The sequence below is a fragment of the Rhinoderma darwinii genome, chromosome 11 (assembly GCF_050947455.1).
Source record: "Rhinoderma darwinii isolate aRhiDar2 chromosome 11, aRhiDar2.hap1, whole genome shotgun sequence".
NCBI lineage: Eukaryota > Metazoa > Chordata > Amphibia > Anura > Rhinodermatidae > Rhinoderma > Rhinoderma darwinii.
The window spans coordinates 451,660-465,669 of NC_134697.1; the positions used below are offsets into that span (position 1 = coordinate 451,660).

Sequence of the window (14,010 nt, forward strand, 5' to 3'; positions counted from 1 at the left end):
CAGATAAGACCTCATGTCTCTGACGCCCCCTGCTGGTTCAGCAATGTGCCCTGAATTGTGGGGCATGGACGTCTTTACACTGGGCTGGAAAATCGATTTTCGCTATAACCGGCTTCTCCCGGGACTGAGGGACATTTCTGCTGCTGGGTACATGGTAGAGGCTCTGCATAAAGCAGAGAGCACATGATGGGAGCAGTAGTTACTGCGCTGCCACCGCACATCATGAAAGAGACAAAACACAAATTGTTGCCAGGTTTTATTTTTTTCTTGAATAAGCAGCACTAGATCCCGTGTTGGTGAAATGACAAATTGCACATCAACGTGATACAATCCAACAAAGGAATCATGGGAAGAGGCTGAAATCAAAGCTTACACTAGAGCTCCTCCCGCTGGAGATCAGGATAGAGATGAGTGGCCGTCACCACCCGCCGGTACATGGAGAGGTTAAGCATGTCACTGCATTAAAAGGATGATCTGAAGTGCTGGAAGAGCCACAGAACAGTGCGAGGGGCCACACACTGACGTCGAGGCTCTTCATGATGGTTTGGTCTCTGCTTCGTGCAATCGTTAAAGAGCCACAATGCAACAATGACCCAAATTGTCTTAGTAAATGGTGACCATTGAGCCCTAAATGTGAAAAAAGAAACAGGCACTTGTTAAAGCAGTGACGGGGGGTATGAAGTGTTTTTAACATGTACCACTCGGGGCTGCCGGTTCTCATTAAAGAGGCACCGCTACAGGCAATGAAAATCTGCAATTCAGTTCTTCAGGAGAAGTAAAACACTAGTGGGAAGATTCCTCTGATAGGTGGCGCTAGAGATGGTTTCCCTTCTCCTGGAGAACGAACTTGAATAACCTCCTACAGGGACCTCAGGAAACCAAGACGCAGCAGCATTAATACTACCGGGTACCCGGGCAGAGGCCGCTTATGTTCTACATATGGCATGAGGTGGCGCAGACTTTGTAGAGGTTATTATTGTCACTAATTATCTAATTGAAGACAGATGTGGGGTGGAGAGTCCCAGGTTACTACTAAAGTGGAGCACACATGGGAGGAGGACCGGGCACGTCTCCGGTGTGGCTGCTGGACGTATGCCAGTGGATCTGTAAGAAGAGCGGCGCAGAACGCAGGATGTACCTAGCGGCGCACAGTCGTCCACCCTTCCTCATCAGTCTCATTCTTGGTGCGACGAGCGGCGTCTTTGTCGTCTTTCTTTTCTGTGCGCCATGCACTTTTCTCCTTGTCTGTGGCTGGTGCTACTGGTGCTCGTCGGGGAGTGCTGCGCTCCTCTTTATCTTCTCGTCTCCATGGACTTGCTGGAATACAGGAGAGCAGATTTTAAACCTGAGCTCACGTCCCTCCCTTAGTATCTGGATTTCTACTTGTAATGATCAATCAAGAATTAAGCCTAGAAAAGCATGTGATAGACGTACGTTCATCCCGTTCTGTTTTTGGAGCACGTATTTGGTCATCTTTGTCTTCTTCATCACCAGGCGAGACCCTCCTAGCAGGGAGACCACCTTCTTCTCCTTGTCTCCAGCCGGACTCCTCTCTAGAAATGACAGAGATTACAGATGGGTTCTATCTACAGGGATTGCTCAACTATCAATCAGTTACCGCAAGTCTCACCGTGCCGGTCGCGTCTCACGCTCAGTATCTGGCTCGTTCTCATTCTTGGACCATTCCCGATCTTCAGAAGGCTTAGATTCCCGAGGAGGTCCCCAGCTGTCTTCCCGAGCTTTCTCACGTTCACGCCATCCCCCTGAGAAGTCGTTGAAAAAATAAAATGAAAGGCTTTCCACTTTTTGTTTCCTCAACCTGATCTGCAGTATAAGATTTAACCCCGTCTATTAGGCTGGAGAGCAAGTTTTACGTCCCACTTTTGACGAGCAATATAATTTAAAAAACACAGAAAACTCAACTACCAGCGTGTGCAACCTTGAACTTAAAGGCTGTGGAAACCATTGGTGACAATTTTTTTGGGGTAATCTATTATAAGCACTTTTCTAATATAAATTACAAATTGCGATACGTTCCAGTGCTGCAGCTTCTACGTACCCACTTACATAGAAGCTGCAGGACACGGGAGGTAGACTGACTAACAGCGGCTCCTATTGCGCCTTACTAAAATCAGGGGTCAGAGACGCACAGGAGCCACTCCAGCTCACTGACCGATCCGCCGATCCAGCCTTCTGTAGCTTCTATGTAAAGCGGATAAATAGAAGCTGCACCACTTAAATAAATGTATATTAAAGTGCTTATAAATCAACATCTACATAAAATAAAAATAGAAAACAAACAAGGTTTCCATAGCCTTTAAACTGACATTTAACAGTTCTAAAAAAACAATACAAAGTAATAGACCAGATTATGTGTGTATCATTCAACAATAGATCTGGTTTACCTGGGCGACTTGACCCAATAGGTTTCCAGGCTGATTGTCCATCATCATCATCATCATCATCTCCACCACGTCTAGGGCCTCTGTCTTCATCTCCACTTCTCTTGGGACCTCGGTCTTCTTCACCACTTCTCCACGAACTGCGGTCTTCCTCCAAAGCTCTACGTGGTGTACGATCCTCATCAAAGCCCCTTCGTGGGCCACGGTCATCCTCCAAACCACGCCGAGGACCGCGATCATCATCAAATCCACGTCGTGGAACACGATCATCATCGAAGCCCCTTTTGGGAGTACGGTCGTCATCGAAGCCTCTCCTGGGGGCCCGGTCATCGTCAAAGCCACGCCTAGGGGCACGGTCATCTTCAAAGCCACGCCTGGGGGCACGGTCATCGTCAAAGCCACGCCTGGGGGCACGGTCATCGTCAAAGCCACGCCTGGGGGCACGGTCATCGTCAAAGCCACGCCTAGGGGCACGGTCATCGTCAAAGCCACGCCTAGGGGCACGGTCATCGTCAAAGCCACGCCTAGGGGCACGGTCATCGTCAAAGCCACGCCTAGGAGCACGGTCATCGTCAAAGCCACGCCTAGGGGCACGGTCATCGTCAAAGCCACGCCTAGGGGCACGGTCATCGTCAAAGCCACGCCTGGGGGCACGGTCATCGTCAAAGCCACGCCTGGGGGCACGGTCATCGTCAAAGCCACGTCTGGGGGCACGGTCATCGTCAAAGCCTCTCCTGGGAGCACGGTCATCGTCAAAGCCTCTCCTGGGAGCACGGTCATCGTCAAAGCCTCTCCTGGGAGCACGGTCATCGTCAAAGCCTCTCCTGGGGGCAGGGTCATCGTCAAAGCCTCTTCTGGGGGCAGGGTCATCGTCAAAGCCTTTCCTGGGGGCACGGTCATCGTCAAAGCCTTTCCTGGGGGCACGGTCCTCTTCTGGACCTCTCCATGACCCTTTGTCTTCTTCTACATCCTGTTTGGGTCCTCTTTCATCATTAGGCCCACGGCGAGGTGGTACATGATCTTCCTCAAAACGCCCTTTGGCCTCATCCAAACGAGTTTCAGCATCCTTTTTGAAGCGAGGGCCTTCATCTGGGGTAAGTGCATTCTCTTCAACCTCTGGTTTTGCTGATATCTCAGTGTCCTGTCCTTTGCGCCATTCCCTGGGACAAAGTCAACACCAAAGCGTTACTGTGGTATATAGAGAAAACTATTTACAGAGTAGTGGAGAAAATGGTTTTAAAAATGCCCAATAAAAGAAGGGGAAGACTTACTTTTCCATTGGCTTGCTGCGGTCATCAGCATCTCCTGCTCGCCTCCAACCACTCTCAGCCTCCCTGTCAGTCCAGCGCGCAGGATCCTAAGATAAAAGTTACATTAAGTGAGACCGCTCATAGCAAAAACTGAAACGAGCCTTCATCTGGTCTACAAGACGAGTTAAAATCCATAATAAATAGATGTAAAGTCACCACCGAGCCAGAGAAGAGGAAGAACCGCTCAGAGAAGCCAGGACCAGCAAGGATTTTGCCACGAGCCGTACATTGAGAGATCTTTCACCTTTCTGAATGAATCGTCGCCTCCTCGCCGCTCCTCATCTCGCCGCCGCTCCCGCTCCTCTATCTCCAGTTCTCTTTGACGTTTCTTGCGCTCCTGCTCTTCAAGCTTCTTGACACGTTCTTGATATTCTCGCTGCTCAGCATCTCTCTTTTCATTCTCTATCTTCTCTCGCTCATCTCGATCTAGAATGAGGACATAACCGGTTATAAGACAGACGGATGTGATAATACACCAGAAAACCACAGACCCGGGACAGGAAGATTTTTCCACACTTCATGACTACTTCCTGCATTAAAAGTGGCATTACAGTTTCAGCAAATAAAAGGGGGATTTGTTTAGAGAACTCACTAAAAAATAAATAAATTCTCGGCCAGTCCACTAGGGGGACAGACTATGCATATGTGCTGTTGCCACTAGAAGGCGGGACAAAAAAATTCAAGTGTTGGCCCCTCCCACAGACAAAAGTACAGAACAAATATCAGAACCAGACCGTGGGACGTCCTAAAGCAGTCCCCCGGTGATGTCATGTAATCCACAGAGACCTGCAAGATCTTGCAACCAAGCAAAGAATCCGCTGAAGAGCACGCCCTGTAGAACGACCAGAGAGCCGCCTTCCACATCTGAAAAGCAGAAACCTGATGGCGCACAGCGCACGCCCTCATGGTATGTGCCGTAATCCGGATAGGGGGTTTCCTTTGCTTGATATGCTAGACCTTGAAAACCCGAATACAGCAGGCGACAGAAGCCTCAGAGGCCGACAAACCCTTCTTTGGATCTTCCGGAAAAACAAACAAGGAATCAGTCCCGCGGAAGGAGGAATAAATAGACACTTAAGGCAACAGCCAAGTTGTGAAGAGAGAGTTGGTTATGACGCACTGGGGACGGGCAGAAGGACGAGGAGATCTTCTTGTTAAGGTGGAAGGAGACCACTCTTGGCCAAAAAGGAAGGCACTGTACGAAGCTCTGCCTTATTCTAACGAGAAGACTGGGCCGTCAGCTCAGAAACCTTCCAGATAGAAGTCACTGCCATAAACACAACCTTCTCGGTGAGGAGACACGAGATCTTCTGAAGAGGTTCAAACGGAGCCGATTGCAACGTGTCCAGAGCCAAGAAAGTCTTATGTAGGAGTGGAGGACCGATAGGGGGAACCGTGAGCAACTGCTTGGCATCGCACCACATCTGCCCCTCGTATTATTATCCTGAAGGAGAATAGGAAAGCTCTTGGATACCCGGCCACATTCATTGCTGTAGTCCGTGGAGAACACGATTGAGCGTTTAGTCGAGGACTTGTATGAATTTCTACGATTACCCTTAGTTGTTCCTATCGGCTTTTTAGAGACGGTTCCTTTTTCTTGTTTGAACATCCGCAGTTGGGGTTTCTCTTTTTTCCATCCTGTGGTGTTTTTTACTCGATTGTGTCATGAAATTTCTATTACTGGAACAACCTCTTTTAGTTCTAACGCGTTCCCCACCCAGCATCGCTTTTATGGTTTGTTTCGGGTGATGACGAATGGCACACCAGCGTTACCTGCTGTACTTTCATGATCTCCCTTCAATTCTAGAGCAAGAAGATGGATTGTGTCAGTATCTACCGACCGAGTGAACTTCCGCTTCTGTTTATTGATATACTTGGCGTCTCTTGCACAGAGAGGAGTTTGGGATTTAATACCCGATATCAGACATTATTGAATTAGAAAACGGATCTACGTCTTTATTCGAATTTTCACATTCCCCCCCATCTAAAATCCTCTGAGCGGTGCCAATTCTACACCAGGATCACGTAGACAACGGCACACCTGAATGACTTGGGTAAGGTCACGTGACTGAAATCTTCACTCGGATGGCGTCCGTTTTTAAACCCTGTAACATGTTCCGATCATCACGTCAGCCTTGCGTGAGGAACTGCTGGATTTGACTTGTCAGGGATATTTTTTTGAATATTGCTTGATTGTGAGAACCTAAATTGCTGCCAGGAATACTTATTGTTGACAGGAGTGACTGTCCATAGACTGCGGAGGAGAATGGGTGTTCTGGACTTCTGTTATTTGACCCAATGACCTTTGTATTCTGCTCTTACAAAGGCTGGCGTGACTAAAATCCTGATCACTTTGTATTCCATTGGACTAAAGATACAGACGAAGAGGAGCTTGGACGATTCTGAATTCTACCATATGTGTAGGTACGAGGGGACGCCTACTCTCCTAGTGTTGTAAAGCTACGTCCTGCCGCTCATGGTAGAGGCACATTTGACCACCAGCGCTGCGTGTGCTCGATCTCTCCGGTCGGCCTCTCAAACCCTCCAGAGAGAGTTAGAGAATTGCAGATCATGTCCGATGTTTTTAAAGGATAAAAGTAAATTCTGCAGCGACAGACTCTTTATTCAATTTGATCTATGGCCTGCGGTACACCAAGCAGTCCGTGCACCCTCCACATATCCAGCAGCCAACAGCGAGGACAATCCGGTCACTGGGTCCAGCGGACGTTCACATGTATTGTTACCTTTGCAAGAAAAGACCTGATGTCAGACTTGGACGGCAGGGGCTTGTTGAAGAGCAAAGACACAAAGTCCTTCATAGAGAAACAATGGAATCCTGGACGGAGAAAAAATAACTAAATGATGGGAGGGAGGAAGGTGCCAGTCCTCACATCAGCGTAGGCAAGTCTTCCAAGTGCGGTGGCAAACGCGGCCCAAGGACGGATCCCCAGCCTTCAACACGGTTTGGTTCACTCGCTGACGAGACCTGTGCTCTCAAAACCGCAGCTTCAACAGCCTCGCCATTAAACATAGCGACACTAAATTCATGTGGAAGAGGGGCCCTGAGGGAGCAGATCAAGCCAGAGGCACCGTCTGTCAGCACAGCCATCACGTCGGCACACCGGCTACACACGACCAACCTGGGGCTTCAAGGATGGTTGGAACCCTTTCTACGATGATGCTCCTGGGAAGCCAGGAAAGAAGAGGTAGAGTGGGGTACACCTAAATCAGTCTGTAATGGTCCCATGGAGACACTACAGCACTGACCGCGCATGCTTCAGGATTCAGATATTGATGAGGTTTAACCTGGACGCCATCAAGTCAAAACATCGGGCCTGTCCCATCTGGCGCAGATCTGGTCGAAAAATAGAATTAGTACTTACCGGTAATTTGGTTTCTATTAAACCCTCCATGACAGAACATTGGAGGTTGAATCTCCACCCCCAACAGGGACAGGAACACACAAAAGGTTAAATAGCCCCTCCCCCACCTCAGTGGATTTCAAATAACCAAATGGCAATTGTATCCAACATGTCTCCTATTCTATAAACATACTGGTGAGGCGCATATACACCTCGGGAGGGCAAGAACGGTGCGGTCATGGAGGGTTTAATGGAAACAGAATTACCGGTAAGTACGAATTCGATTTTCTCAAATACGCCCTCCATGACAGCACATCGGAGCGCACCAAATAAATACTAGGGAGGGATTTGTTTTCAGGACTTTCCTACTGAAGGAAAGATCACTTGTGAGAAAGATCTAATGTAGAACGTCTCACGGACAGAGGACCAAGTGGCCGCTTTACAGATCTGTTGAGGCGTTACAAGATGTGGACGCGGCTCTAGTGGAATGAGCTTTTCATTTGTCTGGAGGGAATAGGTTTTGATTTAGATCAGCCTCACCGATGGCTTTCTTTATCCAATTGGGAGGTGTCCCTTTCGAGGCCTTCTCCCTATTTGCTCCGAAAGGCTGGATAAATAAGTTGTGATTTATCCTCCAGTCTTTTGTAGCTGCCAAGTAGGTCAGTTTCGTTCTCCCAACATCGAGTATGGAAATTCTTCCGCTTTGTTCCCGGGTAATAGAGGGGAGTAGAATATCTTGTGAAATGAAAATGGGAGACTTTAGGTAAATAGGTAGGATCAGGGCGTGGGAGGATTCCATCCTCTACATACTGACGATGTGGTCGACGGGCCCTGAATCTCTCCTACCCTTTAAGACAATATTAAGATCCCATTGGGGGGGGGGGAGACTGTTTACTAAAGAACAACTTATTGGCAAAGAATATTTTGATCCAACGAGGATTAGCTAAATCTTGGTCAAAATATGAACTAAGTGCGGAAATCTGGACTTTTAATGCGGCGGGTCTTTGCCCTTTCCCTTAGACCTGCCGGTAAAGATCTGAGCTACATCTGAATGGCATAAGTTGGGGGTCTCATCCGTGCACCAGGACAGCCGTTCTTTCCACCCCTTATTATATACAGCATTGGTGACATTTTCTGCCTGTCAGAAGAGTTTTAACCACTACTTCGGATAGACCTTTAGCTTTTAAGGCTGCGCTCTCAGAAGCCAGGCTGCTAGCTGGAATTTGAGGGTCCTCGTGATCTAGGCCCTTGGTACGGAAGGCCCGGGAATGATGGCAGGGTCAAGGGTTCTGCTATCTTTAGGCTATGGCTTAGACCACACCAAGCCCTCTTGGGCCATAGAGGAGCTACTAGGATCACCGTGAGCTTCTCTTTGTGGATCTTCTGAAGGACTTTTGGAAGAAGAGCTATGGGGGAATAGGCTGGGGAGAAATGGCAGTTGTGAGACGTCTAGTCCTAAACTGGAATCTCTTGGATTTAGTGAAAAAAAAAAAGTCCACTTTGACGTTTTGTTGATTCACAAATAGATCTATGTCTGGACGGCCCCACAGCGAGGATGTGACGGATCTCTTCGTTTAGGAGTCTGCCGGCACCTTTACAGACCCTCTTAGATGGGGGCAGAGACGGATTTTACAGGTTGTTCTGCCCAGTTGAAGATTTGGGCTGATCGAATCTGGAGGTTTTTCCTCCTTGATGAATCGGCCACGGTCCATTTTTCTATTTGAGTGCTTGTAAGATGTTCTGATACCCTCAATACTCCCAGAACTGCTCGGGGTTCCAGACAGTTGAATGAGTGATGGCCGGACCCCCTGCAATGATGAGTGGGAGACCCACTGCTCCCCGGCGTCTGTGGCGACGGCAGTCACAGGGGGAGGACGCCCGGCTACCCCTTGATTTAAATTTCCTTGGCTTATCCACCAATTTAGTGAAGGTTTCACTCCTATGGACAATCTGATTTTCTAGTCTAAAGAGAAGGGGGATTTGTCCAATTCTGAAAGGACAAACGGCTGCAACGTCCTTGAGTGAGCTGCGCCCATGGGATTGCCTGAATGTGTGGGGTCATGGACCCCGTATAGACATCGCTGGTCAGATTGTTTTCTGAAACGAGGATCTTTTTGATTAGCAGATTTCTTCTCTGGAGGGAGAAATGACGACATCTGCCCATGTGAATCCAGGAGGAAACCTAGAAATATTCTGTGAGGAGAGATTGAGGTTCATAATCCGGCCTAAACTCAAGAGGGTCTGAGAAAGCGGATGACGCTGCGTGGAAAGTAGTGATGGCGTTGGAGCGACTACTGAGCGGCCGTCTAGATCAGGTCTTATATTCACACCTCGTATCCCGAGGAGCGCCGTTACCTCCACCATGATCTGCGTGAATATATGCGGGGGGGGGGGGGGATATTCTGCGATCTGAAGCATCTTTTGATTTTGTAGAATGGTAAATCGGAGTTGTGGGATATGGTAATAGGCGTCCTGGACATCGATGGTTGCCACGGAGCTCTTCTGACCTATTAGTGGGATGGATGATCTGATGGATTCCATCTTGGAACGATGATCTACTATAAAGTGATTTAGCAGCTTCAGATTTATTATAATTCGATAATCCCCTCTTTTTTTTACTAGGAATAGTTGAGAATAGGGACCGTCCCCTATTTCCTCTATTGGGACTTCAAAGTGCTGGAGGGGAGAGAAGCGATCAATAATAATTATGCCACCGTCTGAAGTAGTGTTCAGGATCCATTGGTTTGTGGTGATCTGTTTCCACTGGGGAAGAGATCCAGGATCCCCGCGGCTTCAGTGTTCCTCCCTGGTGATTCGGATAGGCTACTGCAGTCACATGATCCGTCCAGACTCAGACCCGGCCAAAAGGGCCATTCAATGCTGGAGAGAAAGGAAGATCTCCCTCGTTTTCAGTAAGTTGATGGGAAAGGAGGATTCCTGTTGGGATCACAGACCTGAGCCGCGGGGTGCTAGGATGTTCCCCCCAACCTCAGAGACGCACGTCTGTGGAAAGAGCCGTCCTGGGGGGGGGGGGGGCAACGTCAAGAGCCATCCTGGGGGGGGGGGGAAGAGTCTAGAGCCGTCCTGGGGGGGGGGGGAGCGTCTAGAGCCGTCCTGGGGGGGGGGGGGGGAGCGTCTAGAGTCGTCCTGGAGGGGGGGGAAGAGCGTCAAGAGCCGTCCTGGGGGGGGGGGGGGGGAGCGTCAAGAGCCGTCCTGGGGGGGGGGGGGGGGGAGCGTCAAGAGCTGTCCTGGGGGGGGGAGCGTCAAGAGCCGTCCTGGGGAATCGTCGTGCAGTCAGGAGGAGGATTTGATATTGATCACATATTAAACCATTCAAAGGTTTCCACGGCCTTGAGGTCTCCTGCGGTGTCAGACCTGCCAGTGGAGGGGTCGGGTGCCCAGCGTTACCTGGTTCTACTATATAAATAGCCACTACCTGAAAAGTAAGGGACTCAAAGCCAGCGCTGCGATTGGATGCCATGAGTCATGTGGAGACGGTGGGGGACGAGGGACGGGCTGGGGGACGAGGGACGGGCTGGGGGACGAGGGACGGGCTGCGGTGTCCGGTCTGCAGCGTCTCCTGGGCCAGAAATGCGACTATTGCACGCAACAAGTGGAGAGGAGGGCCGGCAGCTCTGGGCTTACCATAATTACCCCCCAGGGAAGGCTACCCTCACTCCCAATATACAGGGGTCCAGCAGGGACACCCCTCCTTGTGTCATCCTCATCAGGTGGAGCAGCGAGCGGTGACCCTCAAAGCGGTTGGGGGAGACAGAGGGGCTTGTGCTCATCTTTACTGGACAGCGCCGTTAGACCGACAGCGCGCGCCGCCATTAGAGGGGAACAAAATAAACAGAAACAAACATAAGAAAGCAGCCAACCTGCTGTACAAGCGAGCGCCTGCCGCCTACAGACACAAAGCAACGACTGAAGCAGCTCCGTGCCTGGGGGAGGAGACACTTGTTTGTAGTCCCGCCTCCTAGTGGTAACCGCATATATCCACGGCCGCTGAACCCAAAGAAGATGAATGAGATGTTATTTTTGTACAATGAAAAGTTCTTCAATTTTCCAATATACTTCCGGATCCAGCCCTGGTCAGGACACACAGGTGGACTGTTCGTTACAAGACAGAGCTCTGAGAACCGTCCTGTAACCAGTCCTGCACCTGTGTCCGTCATGGCCAGGAATTATTTTTTTATCCGCTGGAAGCAAACAATGTAGGTTCCTTTTGATTCACAGCAAGCAAAGATCTTGAAAACCACGAGGAAATCATTCAGAAAGTGGAATAAAAAAAAGAACATTTGCTGAAACTAAAATAAACCTGAAACTGGATTTTGCCGTCCTGTCTGGGCAACGTGTTGAGGCGGAAGACGGAATGAAGACCCGTGGAAGGAGGGGATCACAAGTCATCGGCAGCTGCGGGGGTCCTTCACTCGGGGGCGCAGCAGCCCACAATAAATACTGCTCCCTAAGCTGCAGACGCTTCACACAACCATCAGGGGGCACTGTCTTTCTGTCACATGAACAGACATTGCACCAGCCACAGCTGCATACCGGGACTGGCGGGACAGGTCCCTGCTCTGACCAGCAGGCTGGCCGGAGCTCAGATGTGGTCAGACACGCACCTTTCTTCAGCTGCTCCTCCTGGATCCTCTGCTCCTCCTCCTCTTTATTCTTGTAGTAGGTCACGCGCCTTTCCTCCTTGCGCAGCTTCTTGCGTTCTTCCATGCGAGTCGTCCTTTCCTCCGATAATCTATCTTGGAACTGCATCAATTTTTCCTGATTTTAAAAAAGATGTTAAATTCAATGCAGGGCCCAGAAGTAGATGGACTGAACACAGTCCCGAAGACCTCGTGTCCCCGCTGACAACCTGGAACAACGAGTGAACGTCAGACCATGTCTTGTCATTGGATTTAATGTAGCACCGGAATGGAACCCACTGGCAAAGCATCGCCACAGGTTACGAACGGTGCACAAGGGTAAGACGAGGCGGAAACCCTGCGCGGCCGCGGGACTGACCTCATACACGGAGCGGCGCGCAGACTTCAGCTTAGACACAAACGAGTCGCGATCTTCCAGCATCCGGGACATCCTGTTCTTATGCTCCACCGCCTTCTCCCGCTCCAGCATCAGAGTGTTTATCTGTGGGGCAGACGAGCATTAAACACAAGGAACGCACCAAACGACCCAGCCCCCGCACAGACAGCTTTCTAGCGTGACTGACGGAGGGGAAGTTTACAGCACGGAAAACGTAAATCTGTTCCCAAGTTCCCAAATGACGGACAAGTGTCAGTCTGACAGGTCACTGGGACTTCTTGTAGCACCGGAATGGAACCAAGTCATCAATGGAGGTGGTGACCGATTACGAACGGTGCGCAGGACCGGATGTGTCCCTACCCGCTCAGCCTCCTGCTGCTCCCACAGCTCCATGTCCATGATCCTTTGCTCTTCATAGGCCTTCTTAATGAGGGGAATTTCTTCCAGGCGTTTTGCTCGCTCAAAATAGTCAATCTGCAGAGAGAAAGAAGAGGCAAAACCATCAACGTGTGAAGCACAACCGGCAAAGCACCGACCCGGCCGGAGCCGCCGCTGACCTTCTTCTCCTGATTCTTAAGGCGTTCCTGCAGCTCCTTCTTCTCCTTCTCCAGCTGCTCCACCTGTTTGGCCATGATAAAGTCGGGATCCAGCTCCTCCAGGTTCTGCAGAAGGTTCAGAGACAAACGCATCAGCCCAGAAAATGACAGGTGACCCCCCCCATACGAGACCCCCCACGGTCAGCCCCACTGTTCCTTACCTCAATGTCTATGTCCTTGAAGGCTTTGGCACCCAGCTCGGTTTTCTTGATCTGCTCCAGTCTCTCCCTGACCGTCTTCTTCTTGATCTGTTCATGTTCCTGGAGGATGCGCTCCTTCTCTCGTTCTTTGGCCTCCTGGCGCAGCCGCTCCTCCTCTGCCTTCCGGACTTTCTGCAGTTCAGCTTCTCGCAGCTCCAGCTCTTCCTTCTCTCTCTGGATATTGAGGTTTTCCAGCCGTTCCTTGCGCTCCTCAATGGTCTGACGACGAGCCAGGATGCGCTGATGTTCTTTCCTGGAGTTCTTCAGGAAGGAGGTGATGGCGAGCTGCTGCTGCTCCTCCTTCTCTTGCTGAACAACACGTGAGAAAAAGGATGATGAACCTGGGAACCGCCGCGCACATCCAGCGGAGGCCGCAGACATGCAAACTGGGAGAAATGTATAAAGGAGACTGGCAGCAGAAACTACGGGGGAGTCTCACTGCTAATTACCCTTCACGTTGCTCTAGCACATCAGAAATAACTTTGCTTAACAAGGACAGGAAAGCAAGTCAATGAAATGTGCGGCAGCACGCGGGGGGCACGCGGCCGGGACTCACCAGGATATGAGCAGGCTTAATGGTGGCCACCGCCTTGGACAGGACAGAAGACATGGCGGTCAGCTGATTCCGGATGTGCTCCGAGGGCATGTTCTGTAGGAAAGGTCCGAGCGGCGCATCCTCCCGTGTAGAATAATTCAGGTCAGATCCAAAACTCAGCGTCCTGCAGGAGTGATCTATGCGGACCTGAGGAGAGAGCGGTCATCAGAAAAGGAGCGCACGCCACCGGACTGGCAGGACATGTATGAAGGGGACTGGCAGAGGTAACTACCCCACAAGTTACCCCGCTAATTAACCTTCACTTTGCTCTCGCACATCAGACATAACATTGCCCCGGAGGATACACAGAGCAAGTCAATGACATGTGCCCGGAGCCGCCCGAGCCCTCACCTGCAGGTCACAGTGACGGGCAGCATCAACAATGGCCCTCTCCAGCATAAACGCATCGACAAAAGGCACCAGCGACGTGAGGCGCGAGAACTCAATGCTCTGATAGATCTGAGCCACCTGAGAGGAAAAGCAGAAGAGCAGTCAGCGGGGAGATCAG

General features: G+C 50.4%; 1 protein-coding gene and 3 non-coding genes across 4 annotated transcripts in view; all 4 read right to left on the reverse strand.

Annotated features, from left to right (window-relative positions):
- Positions 1 to 241: 241 nt before the first annotated feature.
- The window catches only part of EIF3A (eukaryotic translation initiation factor 3 subunit A), a 97,271-nt gene continuing 83,502 nt past the window's right edge, over positions 242 to 14,010 (reverse strand). Inside the window, exons 10-23 of the mRNA XM_075842679.1 lie at positions 13,854 to 13,970; positions 13,464 to 13,649; positions 12,869 to 13,216; positions 12,669 to 12,773; positions 12,472 to 12,585; positions 12,094 to 12,216; positions 11,700 to 11,853; positions 3,957 to 4,138; positions 3,674 to 3,759; positions 2,406 to 3,562; positions 1,631 to 1,763; positions 1,435 to 1,553; positions 1,139 to 1,317; positions 242 to 627 (exon numbers count right to left, since the gene is read on the reverse strand). Of these exons, the coding sequence (XP_075698794.1) occupies positions 1,139 to 1,317; positions 1,435 to 1,553; positions 1,631 to 1,763; positions 2,406 to 3,562; positions 3,674 to 3,759; positions 3,957 to 4,138; positions 11,700 to 11,853; positions 12,094 to 12,216; positions 12,472 to 12,585; positions 12,669 to 12,773; positions 12,869 to 13,216; positions 13,464 to 13,649; positions 13,854 to 13,970 (3,003 nt within the window). The 3' untranslated portion in view covers positions 242 to 627. The remainder of the gene's footprint in view (positions 628 to 1,138; positions 1,318 to 1,434; positions 1,554 to 1,630; positions 1,764 to 2,405; positions 3,563 to 3,673; positions 3,760 to 3,956; positions 4,139 to 11,699; positions 11,854 to 12,093; positions 12,217 to 12,471; positions 12,586 to 12,668; positions 12,774 to 12,868; positions 13,217 to 13,463; positions 13,650 to 13,853; positions 13,971 to 14,010) is intronic.
- LOC142664223 (small nucleolar RNA SNORA54) lies at positions 11,926 to 12,049 on the reverse strand. The gene has a single exon (XR_012851233.1). It is a non-coding gene; the product is annotated as a small nucleolar RNA SNORA54 (small nucleolar RNA).
- On the reverse strand, positions 13,301 to 13,431 carry LOC142664221 (small nucleolar RNA SNORA19). The gene has a single exon (XR_012851231.1). It is a non-coding gene; the product is annotated as a small nucleolar RNA SNORA19 (small nucleolar RNA).
- On the reverse strand, positions 13,702 to 13,833 carry LOC142664222 (small nucleolar RNA SNORA19). The gene has a single exon (XR_012851232.1). It is a non-coding gene; the product is annotated as a small nucleolar RNA SNORA19 (small nucleolar RNA).